The 13,595-nt window shown below is 39.7% G+C and overlaps 2 protein-coding genes across 3 annotated transcripts in view; one reads left to right on the top strand and one right to left on the bottom strand.

Moving 5' to 3' along the window:
* C1H1orf74 (chromosome 1 C1orf74 homolog) overlaps nt 1-13,595 on the bottom strand; it is a 108,601-nt gene that overhangs the window by 24,864 nt on the left and 70,142 nt on the right. The gene's annotated exons all lie outside the window — the stretch shown is intronic.
* LOC105484905 (hydroxysteroid 11-beta dehydrogenase 1) overlaps nt 1,858-13,595 on the top strand; it is a 30,354-nt gene continuing 18,616 nt past the window's right edge. Inside the window, exons 1-4 of one of the 2 annotated variants that reach the window (XM_071079781.1) lie at nt 1,858-2,064; nt 2,845-2,975; nt 3,769-3,880; nt 4,004-4,189. In XM_071079781.1, the coding sequence (XP_070935882.1) occupies nt 1,977-2,064; nt 2,845-2,975; nt 3,769-3,880; nt 4,004-4,189 (517 nt within the window). In that variant the 5' untranslated portion in view covers nt 1,858-1,976. The remainder of the gene's footprint in view (nt 2,065-2,844; nt 2,976-3,768; nt 3,881-4,003; nt 4,190-13,595) is intronic. The other variant, XM_011746998.3, reaches the window with a different exon arrangement.

A 13,595-nucleotide genomic window follows, 5' to 3' on the forward strand; every position in this document is an offset into this window, starting at 1 on the left:
GGTCATCTAATTATTAATCTGTTTGTGTCTTTGGGTTTAAATGTGTCTTTTGAGGCCACACAATGTTGGACTTCATTTTTTAATGGAGCCAACAATCAGCAATTGTTAATGCATTTGCTTTGTTTTCTATTACTCTGCAGTTTATCTTACTCATTGTTATTTTTGCTTTCTTTAAATTTATGTTTTCTTAATGGACTTTAAAATTCATTATTTCTTTTTTATGTCAGACAATAAAGGTCCCTAGTCTGCCCATCTTTCTATCATGTCAGCATCATCATATTTCAAAATAACTTTTCATTGTTTCCTACAATTTTACTATTAATAGTATAGGATTAAGAAAATAAACCTTATCTGGGTTCTGGCTGGCACTTCCTTTCCTCTAGGGATGAAAACGGAGTCTAGTCTGTAATATATCTTGCTATCATGCATATCTTTATAAAATTATACAAATGTATCTTACAGTTCTAAAGGCATGTAATCTAATTTTTACTTGAATTTTATCTTTTTTCTCTTTTTGTCCTTCATAGACCTCGAGCTCTGTCTAGCCCTCAACTGTTCTCAAATCTCCATTGTTTTCTACAAGTGACCCTCACAGCTGTGAGCCTTTGTTGACAAATTGTTTCATCTCCTCTGGGTCTTAAATTATTTTTTCTTACTCTAAAGTGAAAATTTGATGAGTGTTTCCAGATACTGCACTTGGAATCATAACTTAATTTCCCTTAACCTTGTGTAAATTCTGTCCCCCACTACTCCCAACTCCTATCCCTCCTCCAAAGCACTGATACTTATTATCACATTTAAATTTTTTCCCTGCTCTACTGATAACTTACAGAACGCAGGATTGCATTGTGATGGGGTAATTTCCATGATTTGATTGGTTGGTTTTGAGTTGAAAAACTTAACAATGATACAGCTTAAATTCTTTGAGGATTGTTCCTTCATGAATTCATGCTATGGACATACTGAGGTGGTTATTTTTATATTCCCTGATAATAAATTCTAAGTTGCTAGGGGTTTCTCACCACCCTCATCCTTTTACTGTTACTAGATCTATTTTTAGCTGGTGTGGGCGTCCCCAGCTAGTTTCACTTGCCTAATGCTAGTTCTTTTTTCTTCTATATCAGGTCGCCTCTTTCTAGCATCTTCTCCATGCTTCCTGTTCCTCTACAGAATTTACAAGACCCAGTTTAATAGTTTAGTGCCTTTTTTGTCACTCATTATTTCTTCTTTGTTCTCTGTTAAAGTAATAAGTGTACGATCCATTGCACTTGCCTTAGAGTCTTGAACCAGTCTTGGATTTCCCGCCATCTGGGTTCTGGCTGGCTTGCAATTTCTCCTTTGATGTTGTAATACTTTTTCATTGAACTTGAGTGTGGGGCTTATAGAGCTTGTTTGCTTTCATTATTTTTTCCCAAAATGTGCACATTTTTTTTCCTAAGCTTATTTTGCTGTTTTGTGCTGTTATTTTTAATTGCTTCCGACTGGGTGGGGGAGTAGGGGGACTGAAAGTGAGATTTGGCTTGAGTTTGGCTCTCTTTGCTATTACTCACATTTCCCCCCAGAAGCCCTACATGCACTCCTCCCTCTCTGTCTTTGACAAATCACTTTTGAAAGATCATTGATCCCTGGCGTAAATGGTGTTAAGAGTAAGATGGACTTGGGTAGGGATGCTCAGGAATCCAGTCCTGTACAGTCATGAGCTTGGCCATCTGGAAGTCTCCTCTTGCTCAATGAAATGGAGTAAACATTGTCCATTATGAAATCCACCACACAGGCTGCCAGGGACGAATGGGATCCCACCCAAAGCCAATCGCTGCTCTGACAGGGAAATTGGCTAGCACTGCCTGAGACTACTCCAGCCTCCCCCGTCCCTGATGTCACAATTCAGAGGCTGCTGCCTGCTTAGGAGGTTGTAGAAAGCTCTGTAGGTTCTCTCTGTGTGTCCTACAGGAGTCTTCAGGCCAGCTCCCTGTCGGATGGCTTTTATGAAAAAATATCTCCTCCCCATTCTGGGGCTCTTCATGGCCTACTACTACTATTCTGCATATGAGGAATTCAGACCAGGTAAGTACCCATGTGTCTCACTTTGGAGGAATAGGTTTTAAAAACACAGGGGTGCTTAGTGTTCCTGAGGACCAAGATGGTTCTTGATCCTCAAAGTTGGTGAAAATGAGGGAACCCTGAGGTAAAACAGTACTTTTGTGTCCTCCAGCTACAGGCTGTGGGCAGGGGGGAATGTGTAGGGAGGGTAATCGTGTAGCCAAAATCTTGCCAAATAGGCCATGCTTTATTTGGCACCCTTAATGGAAAGCAATTTCAAATATTCTACAAAAATGAGAGTAATACCCAAATTCACAACTCAGCCAGCTAATTGGGCTCTATGAAGAGACTGATAAGTGGGAGGCAAAGAAAAAAAAAATCTCTGGAGATGATGACTACATAGAAGTGAGGGAAAATCCCTGGAATTTCTATGAACACATGTGTTTTGATTCCTTGTTAAATATACTTTCAATTGAGCAAAATTGAAAGAGTCCAGAAATGTCTGGAACTCCAGCATTTTAGCTGAACCATGTATGACTTTTCTGGCCTCATCCTATGATCTCTTTCCATGGAGGTTTTTAGAAATGACAGTAGGGAGGCTGTCAGCCCAAACCTCCCACTTCAGAGCATGTTTATGAAAGACGTGGCCTGTTCCCACAGTGATTTACAGAGTTTGTGACAAACTGATCTGGGCTCATAACCTTTAAGTTACAAATTGAGATAAGCCTGCCTATATCCAGAGAGGGAGAAGGAATTTTGCTGCCAACTTGGGTATGGTCCTCACTTCCTTCTGGGGTTCCTCAGAGATGCTCCAAGGAAAGAAAGTGATTGTCACAGGGGCCAGCAAAGGGATCGGAAGAGAGATGGCTTATCATCTGGCGAAGATGGGAGCCCACGTGGTGGTAACAGCGAGGTCAAAAGAAACTCTACAGAAGGTGAGGGTTCCATGCCCGCAGATACATGTACCCTCACATGCCCAGATGTGTTCTTATATATGCTCACATATACACAGAAGCTAGCATATCGCAGATCTATATACAGATGCACATGCACACACACACACACACACGCTTAATTTTTTACTCTCATATATAGATTCAAACACCAAAAAACCCACAGGAATATAAAAGTATGCATTTAAATATTCATTCGTGTGTGTGTGTGTGTGTGTGTGAGAGACAGAGAGAGAGATTCTGCAACAGAGTCCTTGAGCTATATATGCTCACAGACATGCCTAGTCACACACATTTACACATTGAACTACAGATACATAGAGATGTTTTCAAAAACTGAAATCCCAGTACCTGCTCATGAATACGTATCCTCATACCCATGCAGACTCCCAGGCACATGCCCTCTCATAGACTCACAAACCCAAAGATGTACAAACATTCACAAACCTAGAGCTACCCACATAGTAACCAACATCTACACTCATATTGCCTTCAGAAATACCTATTCACAGAAGCCATGAGCATAAATCATGAACTTAAACCCCAGCACTGTGATGATTTATTCACTTAAACCCCACCATGTTCCAGAAAATATTTCAGAGAGAGGACGATGATCATGAGGGTTATATTCGGCAACACACACACAAACATACTTACCATTTCTTACCTAAACAGGGCTGTGAGCAATCTCTCATTTAAGCCCCCCATTACTTCAGATACTATGCCCCAAAAGTCTGCAGCTAAGACTGATGCCATTTCTGCTTTGTCACTGCAGGTGGTTTCCCACTGCCTGGAACTTGGAGCAGCCTCAGCACACTACATTGCTGGCACCATGGAAGACATGACCTTCGCAGAGCAATTTGTTGCCCAAGCAGGAAAGCTCATGGGTAAGGCTGTTTCTCTTCCCTCCTCCTCTGAACTTTGCCCTTGGGGTCACCAAAGAGCTTTTGGGAGGAGAATGGGAAAGGAGTCAACCCCAGATGATTTCTTAATATAGCCATCTCTTGCAGGAGGACTAGACATGCTCATTCTCAACCACATCACCAACACTTCTTTGAATCTTTTTCATGATGATATTCACCATGTGCGCAAAAGCATGGAGGTCAACTTCCTCAGTTATGTGGTCCTGACTGTAGCTGCCTTGCCCATGCTGAAGCAGAGCAATGGAAGCATTGTTGTCGTCTCTTCTTTGGCTGGTGAGTGGGAGAGGGACCAATGTGGAAGGTAAAAGAAAAAAAAAATGCCAGGGATGATGCTAGCCTCTGAAGTAGACATAAATTTTTATCAGTTTCCGTGCAGAGAAGTAATAAGGGATTGGTCAAGGTAGGTGGGCTACAAAATTCTTTTAAGTAACGGAGAAAAAGCAGCAGCTCAGATTGCCCATTGGAAGCCTGAATTGTTTTCTACAAAGGAAGGTCAAAGGGACTTGAGGGGCTGCTGGAGGTACAGCCTGTTCTGGTCCTAAGGGAGAGGCCTAGTTACAATATTAACTTGAAGTTGAAATGTTCATAGTAATATTAAACAAAAGCTGATTAACAGCTTACTCATACGCATGAACAGGCAGATGTACTGATAAGAGACTTGCAGGGGGATGATTTGTGGACTCAATGAGAGGCACGTATCCCGAGTAAAGAAGACACTGTTACAAACTAGTGACACCATAAAAAAATGAGGGATTGGTCAAGGTAGATGGGCTACAGAATTCTTTTAAGTAACAGAGAAAAAGCAGTAGTTCAGAGTGCCCATTGGAAGCCTGAATTATTTTCTACAAAGCAAGGTTGAAGGGACTTAAGAGGCTGCTGGAGGTACAGCCTATCTTGGTCCTAAGTGAGAGACCTAGTCACAATGGATAAAAAGGACTTTGCTTCCTCCATAACCAAAAACCATAGGTTGGTGAAGTTATGTAATGTGAAGGTAGAACAGAGAAGGGAACTATTTCAACAACACACAGTTGTCTGATAAGTGGGCTAAGCTAAAGCTAAATAAAATGAACAACGAGAAAAAAAAAAATGAACAGACCTGCCTATACTGGGTGTATTCTCCAAAATCTGAATATGTTAACATGAAAAGATCAATTTAAACAACCAGCTGGGTAGGGAGGAAATGTGTCCAGGGAAATATTCATGAAAAGATCTCTGTGGGATCAAGAGAGGTCCCTGGTGTTCTGGATGGTGGTAGTATCAGAAGCCATCACCAGTAAAAAAACCAGTGAGTTCCCAGCTCGGGACATTTCTAGGCCCGTTTTTATCATAGATCCAGGAGACAAGTTCCGCACATCTTTGTTGATTAGTCAGTTAGAAGGAAAGTGCAAACACCAGGATCAAAATCTGCCATCTAAGTGTAGTTCCCGGCAAAATAAAAACAAATAACCTAGAGGACTCTGTAAACTATTAAGCACTTCACAAACATTCTTACTGAAACTAATAGCACCATCTGTGTTGTAAAGAGTTCTCCTTTCTGGCCCAGGGAGGGCCTGCATAGTGATTGGATAAAGGGGCAGTGTGTCTGTGCTACCCACCAAACAGAGTGATTGATATGCATCCCGGTGCTTCCCAGACAACACAGACTCCCCACCCCTCCCCAGACACAGATTCTCTCTGGGCTGGAAGAAAGGGAGAGCTTCCGGATGCATACTGAGTGGGAGGGTGCTGGGCACATCCCCAATCCATCCCAGGGCATTGGCCAAACTTCTCACATCAGTCATGATGTAGGTGGCTTTAATGATTTCAGTTGATTAAATAATACATTGACTCTAGGCAAAGGATGTATTTCACCTTTGAAGAATGTAACTTTCTAGAATGTACCCATGATCTAAATGTGCTCAGAAGGACTAAGAATTACTGTTGAGCCCAAGGACATGATGAAATTCCGATAATCTCTGTTTCCCTGTATCTCCTACACTTATTGAATGAAACTTGGTAATTTCCATGAACTATGGGAGGTGGGAAATCTAGCTGGATGAGTATCTTTGGTGTTTATTGTTTGTGTAGCCAAGATTCCAACTTTTTTGCCTTGAAACCTGTCTATCAACTTGCAAAGTACAGACACATTGCTGTCTTGCCACAACTGAAGAATATTCTCTGCTTTATGATGTATTCTTTTAATCAGTCAGTAAACATGTTAATCCTTCCTCTTTAAAATCTAAACTCTATAAATATGGGATGCTAAACATCAAGTTGATCTTAAGGTCAGCCAAACAGTACTGGGATGGAGTTTTAATCATTTCTTCTAGGGAATACATTAAGTTGTTTATTGAGTTGCAGTGATAAAGAATTGTTTTTATCCACAATGCATTTCTGGGTATTGCATTACATGGGAATGCTATACTTCTAATATGTTCCTTAAAGGCTTGGTTATCTCTGTAGCATTAACAGAGACAATATTGCTGCTTCTGGGAACCTCCTTGTAGTCCACATCTGTCCACTATTCACGACCTTTTCTTGGCAACCTATTGAGCAAGTTTCTTGTATGTGTAACATCCTGTTACATTGATTAGCCTCCTCTCCTTCCACCACTTGCTAGTTAGGATGTAAGTTCAGCTACTGTAACAAAGACCCGAATTTACAATGGCTTAAGCAAATCTAAATTTATTTATCTCACACAAAACACGCTGGATAGGCATTCCAGGGTGGATAGGACAGATACAGTAGTTCTGTCCCATGAGGCTGTCCAGGAGGCCTTCTATCTCAGAACCACCAGTCCTAGAGTGCTTGTTTACAACTGCGTGTTCAAATGGCTCATTGGCATGTCTGAATTCTAACTCAAGAAAATGAAAAAATAAGGATACCACCTGGAAAGTGTACACTTTTCTTCTGCCACAGCTGGCTGCAATTGTTACCTTTATTCAAAGGGAACATGTGTCCAACTAAAAATCAGGAGTTCTATTTCTGTAAAATACACTGACATTGATAAACAACTAGCAATCTCTCCCACATCAGCCATGCTAAAAAACACATAAGACTAGAAAAAGAGTATACCCTCCAGGCCATCCCACATATGAACCACACACACACATACATACACACACACACACACACATAAGACTCATTCCCTCCACATGCAAGGTCCATCACAAAAAACAAAGTCCTTCCATCAGGCAGTGCGTGCAGGGGACAGTGGGGTAGGAGAAAGAATGGAAAGAGAGTACCTATATAGTATTCATGAAACGAACTGAAATAGAGATATTAATACCTCAATTTGACTAAAACATCACTGGAGTGGGCAGAGAACATTTGAAAACATCTAGAAAAAAAGTTTATCTGACATTAGTCAAAATAGGTCATCTTAGGTTCAACATTAGAAAAGTAAAGTTGGTTTCATTTTCGGGCTCCTGGGCTTGGTGAATCCCATCAATGTGGCATGTGTCATCAGTTGCACACATGGCAGCTAGAACTGAGCATCTAAGGCCATTTCTCCACCTGCTTTATGCCCCTGAGAGGAATCATGGACAAACCCTGTCTTCCTCTGCTCCTTTCTCCTCTCAAAATCTACTTAGCCCACTATCTCCTATGAAGTCTTTTTCAGAACTCACCAGAGCCATTTCAATGTTTCTTCTTTGTCTTTATCTACTATATTTTGGTAAGTTAACTTTAGAAATCTGACTTCCTCATCATTTCTCTTTTTTGGGTTTATTGGTAATTCAAATACAACTAATACTACTCATAACTACTAATAACACAAATGTTAAACATACTCGGCAAGCATATGTGTAGGGATAGTAATCCTTCTGGATCAAGGAAAATGCAAGGTATATTTTGAAGTGAATTTGGACATCATAAAAGACTCGGTTGCTTTAAATATTCAAAATGAAAATAGATCAAAAGGAATAAAAGAACCTTGTCAAAAACTTTTGAATGTTCAGACTTCTCTTGAGAAGCTCCATAAAGTGTCTCCAGTTAACTATTCACCTTTCTCCAAGTAAATCTTTTTAAAAACTCAGCGTTCTCTCTATATAGATAGTCTTATTCAAATGTATTGCTTTTCTGTTTTACTCATTCGCAGCATTGTTTCGTACTGTTTTTTAATGTACGTGTGCAGTCTTTCAGGCACTTTGAGTTGACTAGCCAGGGGCAAACATTCATAAGACAGTGCTTTGTGGGAAAACTCAAACCAACAGATGAAGTCACTTGCTGGATCTTAACCTATTTGTCAGTGGAGGTCTGCCTGTGTGGTCTAAACCTGTTTCAAAAATTCAACATTATGAAGAGGGGAAAAAAAAACAGGTTTTTCAACTACGCATATCAACTAACAGGACTTGGAAGACCCATAGCGATGTTTTGCATAGACAAGGATATACAGATGTTAATGTCATCCCGCATTCAGTTCAGTTCTGGCATACCCACTCCTTCCTGAAAGGTGGGCCAGTGTCTCAATGTATGGCTATGCCTTGGGGTATTGGGGGAAGGGGGAACCCAAACTCTAGATTATGAACGGGCCTCAGAACTAGAGTGGAAAGGGGCAATTTATCCCTTGCCACAATTGTTCTCATTTTTCTAAGAAAAGATGCCTCTTTACCCTTAAATCCAATTACCTCAGAAATAATCTTCAGGAACCAGGATTTCTGAGGTGAGTGGAAGTGTTTATCCATGTGAACGTAAGCATTTACATGAGGGATGGGGAGCGGCGACAGCCACACAAGGTTGAACTGTGTGTTGGGGGATGGGTAGAAGTATGCAGAGGTGAGGTATGTGTGTATGTAGACGTGTCATCCATAGGGCCTATAAGAATGCCAAGAAGGAGATCGGAGATCAGAGTAAAATCAGCAACCTGGGCATAAAAATTCCAGAAAATTTGTTCTATAAAATGTAATCATTGTTGCCTAACTTTAAGAGATCGTGTTTGGGCAACACTGGGAGGATTGAGACAGAATCTGCTAGATTTTTCTAGGAATTCAATTCTGCATCTGCCCCCAAAAGAAAGGAGTGGGGGAGATTTGAAAGGGAGGAAGACTCTGATGAAGACAGTGACAATTTAGTGCAGGCTGAGAATAATACAATGCCACCCATAATCGCTGTTGCTTCGTGTTTTCTTCTGGAAAGGCTAGGTAGTCGAGGTTACTTATGTCTGCTAAACCACAGGTTTCATTCAAGTGCACTTGTGGATGGAAATAGCAAGGTTCTACATCATTTGTGTCTTTACGTCTCCTTACCAAGGAATCTGAGAAGGCTTACAACAGATACATTCTATCTGGAAAAACACAAATAGAAAACTAGGTCTTAAGGAAAGGAGAATATAAATGTGCCCAAATTAGACTTGGTATAAATCCTGTGCTTAAGCTTCAACATTGGCACTTGAATTTCTTAACAATAACAAAAAGAAAAGAAAAAGGACAGGATCAGTATACAGCCAGCACTCTGTATGCCTGGGTTCTACATCTGTGGATTCAACCAAATGTGGATCAAAATAAAATGGGGGTAATAAATTAACAGAGTTCTAATAAGTAAAACTTGAGTTTACCACATGCTGGGTACTATGTTGAATTCACAGAAATGATATAAGATGTAGGCACCGAATTAAGTATTATAAGTAATCTAGAGATGATTTAAAGTATACAGGAGGATGTGCATAGGTAATATGCAAATACTACACCATTTTATATATGAGGGACTTGAGTATCTATGAATTTTGGTATCCACAGAAGATCCTGAAACCAATCCCCCTTTGAATACTGAGGGATAACTGTACTCAGAGTAGGGAAAATGCATGATTCTTATATTCATTTAATTGTTTTTTATTTTTGTGTATTTTTTAAAGTCTAGGTCTTTATTTGTCATTTTGTCTAAGGTAATTTGGAAATATGTACCAGTAGCCTTAAGAATGTTTCCTTTGGCCGGGCCTGGTGGTTCATGCCCGTAATCCCAGCACTTTGGGAGGCTGAGGCGGACGGATCACGAGGTCAGCGTTCGAGACCTGTCTGGCCAAGATAGCGAAACCCCATGTCTTCTAAAAATACAAAAATTAGCTGGGCACGGTGCTGGGTGCCTGTAGTCCCAGCTACTTGTGAGGCTGAGGCAGGAGAATCACTTGACCTGGGAGGCGGAGGTTGCAGTGAGCTGAGATCGTACCACTGCACTCCAGCCCGGGGAAAACAGAGTGAAACTCCATCTCAAAAAAAAAAAAAAAAAAAAAAAAAAAAAAGAATGTTTCCTTTATTTCACCGAGTCTAAGTGCAATAATATATCAAGGAAATAGCTATTAAATTAGTCACAGATTTAGGTACAAAAACATTTGTTGTAGGATTTTTTAAATTGCAAAACATTGGAAGTAACCTAAATGTCTGGCAGTAGGAAAACAACTAGTTGTACTATATATAATTTATATGTGTATCTGTATCCATAGCTATATCTATATCTCTGGAAGGACATTTTCCAAAATACTAGCATGATTATATCTAAACTACAGAACAATGAATGATTTTTATTTTTAGCTTCATATTTTTCTTCATTTTCCAAATTTTCATTGTGTGTGTATGCATGCATGTGTAACTTTTATAATCATAGAAACATTTCAATAAGTTGTTGGGAGTGTTGTTTTTCCATTGCTTTGTGCCTCTTTTCATAACCTTTTATGAGAAATTCATTTCAGAAATTATTTGCTTCTTGCTCTGCTTCCTTCTTTTGAATATAATCATATACACTCTCAATATCTTCAATGGATTGGCTCCAGGACCTCCCACAGATACCAAAATCCATGGATGCTCAAGTCTCTCATATGAAATGGCATAGTATCTGCATATAACTTAGGCATATCCTCCTGTATACTTTAAATCCTCTCTAGATGACTTATAATACCTAATACAAAGTAAATGCTATGTAAATAGCTGTTATATTGTATTATTTAAGGAATAATGACAAGATTTTAAAAGTGTGTACGTGTTCAATACAGACACAAAATTATTTCCTGAATATTTTCAACCCATGGTTGGTTAAATCCACAGACGCAAAACCCATGGATACAGAGGGCTGCCTGTATTGATTTCCATAAGTAGAAGTTTGCTTAAGTACTTCAAGAGGAATGGTTGGGGAGAGAGAGCATAACTTCATGTCTGAGAAGTTTATTCCATAAACAAACTTGAACAAGTGCTTCCCAAATATAGTCATTCATTCATTTATTCAAAAAATATGCATGAGGGTCAACTCTGAGTCAGGCACTATGCCGGATGCCAGGGCTATGGCAGGGAGCAAGAAGGCAAAGGCAAGATACCTGTTGTGCCCACATTCTAGTGTAAGCCAAGTTGTTACTGTATTGTTTATAGCTGTAAAAACAAACTAAAAAAAAACTAGAAACAACCTAAGTAGCAACAAACATAAAACAAACACTCTAAGGGATAAAAATCATGTTACAGATCTATTGGAAGGCTTTTTATTTCTTGGTATACAAAATAATAGTATGTTTTACAACTGCTTGCCTCTGAAAGCTGTTGAAATACAGCATTTTACCCACAGTGACTAGGCTGTGCTCTCCTTAAAGGCAGACACATTGTTCATTCATCTCTGATTCCCTGGAGCTAACAAATTTGGCAAATAATCAACACATTCTTCTTGAATGAACAAATGCTAAAATGGCTTGCTAGTACCTGGATTTCTGACTTCATGTCTTTCCTTAAACTGTGTTGGAGACTCACAGTCATATTTTCCCTCCATATTTCCTTTCTGTTTCTAGGCCTTCGTGTCAGGGCTTCTTAATAAGGATACTATTGGCCTTGGGTGAGGGACAATTCTTCATTGTGTGGGACTATCTGATGCATTGTCGAGCATTTTTTAGCATCCTTGGCTCTGAATAATTCAATCTAAAAGCCACTCATAAAGACCAAGCAAGATAGGCATCTTCACGGGGGAGGAAGGTGGCAGCACAGATTGACAAACTTGAGTAGGATGGGACAGGTTTGTGTCACGGAGCAGATTTGGGACATCAGAGACTGAGTGAGATGAGGATGGCATCCTCACGTGGGGCAGCAGTGGTGGCCTAGTGTGAAGTTTCAGAGCCCAACTGGGCCAAGGAGGGCATTCATGTGGCACCTGGCACAGGGTATCAGAACTAAGGGGGGTGATGATGGCATCTGCAAGGGGGCCTGCCATGGGCAGCCCAACATAGGGTGAAAAAGGCATTCACCAGGCGTTCATGTAGTCTGGCACTGGGGTGTCAGAACCCAGGTGGGATAAAGAAGCCAAATGAAGAATGATCACATACAGGGGCATTAATCACATAAGTAATACATATTGCAGATCTTGGAAGTCCCAGGTTCTCACTGTCAATGTTACAATATGAAAGGGAAGAAAATGAGAATGAATCCTCTAGTGTTGGATTGCAATTGGAAGTGTGGGTATGAATTAATAGTTGTTTAATATACATGGACAGATATATAAATATAGATGTGTGTCTATATATACATGCATGTATTCGCTCACTCTGTCCACTGACAGGACCTGGGAGCACACTTGGTGCCCAGATCTTGTTTTCTAAATATCATTCTCCACTAAAAAAAAAAGAAAAAAGAAAAAACCACCGAGACTTCTTAGAGAAATGATTGATTCCAGGGCAGTGGCAAGAAAGGTACAAGATAAGCCTGAAAATCTTGTTCTGCCAGTAAGTACAGAACTGCTCAAAGGATAATAGGCACACATTACTAGGACACAGAAGCTAACTTTAAAGGGATCCCATTAGCCAAACCTAGAACCATTTGGGGCATCAAAATAAATAATAGTAACAGATTATCACCCACTGCAAAAACAGGAAATAAATCCATAAAGTCATAAATAAATGCACGAATAAATAAATCAAGAGAGGGGAAGGATTTTTCATGAATAAATAAATCAAGAGAGGGGAAGGATTTTTCATGAAAGCCAACTAATAAGAAATGATGAACTTAGAAAATCACCATTTGGTAACCATAATTGTAATAATTCAGCCAGGAAGCAACAAAAGATGCTAAAACTAGTGGGTGAAAGTTAAACAAGGAAGAGGATATTTACATAGTCTCAAAGTACTACCCCCTGTGCAACAACAACCAAAAACACCACAAACGACCTGATTCAAAAATGGGCAAAGGATATATGACAGACCCACAGCTAACATCATGCTGAATGGGGAAAACTGGAAACCTTTCCTCTAATAATTGGAACTAAACAAGGATGCCCACTTTCACCACTCTTATTCAACACAGTACGGGAAGTCCTAGCCAGGGCAATCAGGCAAGAGAAAGAAATAAAAGACATCCAAACTGGAAAACAGGAAGTCAAATTTTCACTCATTCACGTGACATGATTTTATAATCAGAAAAGCCTAAACACTACACAAAAAAACTCTTATAACTGATAAACAAGTTCAATAAAGTTGCAGTATACAAAATCAACATACAAAAATCAACAGTGTCCCCATATGCTAACAGCGATCAATCTGGAAAAAAAAAAAAGTCAAGAAAGCAATCCCATTTACAATAGCTACAGAAAAAAAAAAAAAAAAAAAAAACTAGGAATAAATTTAATCAAGGAGGTGAAAGACCGCTACAGGAAAAACTATAAAACACCCATTAAAGAAATGGAAGAGGACACAAACAAATGGAAATATATGCCATGCTCACGGATTAGAATAAATTAATGTTGT

The sequence above is a fragment of the Macaca nemestrina genome, chromosome 1 (assembly GCF_043159975.1).
Source record: "Macaca nemestrina isolate mMacNem1 chromosome 1, mMacNem.hap1, whole genome shotgun sequence".
NCBI classification, from domain to species: domain Eukaryota; kingdom Metazoa; phylum Chordata; class Mammalia; order Primates; family Cercopithecidae; genus Macaca; species Macaca nemestrina.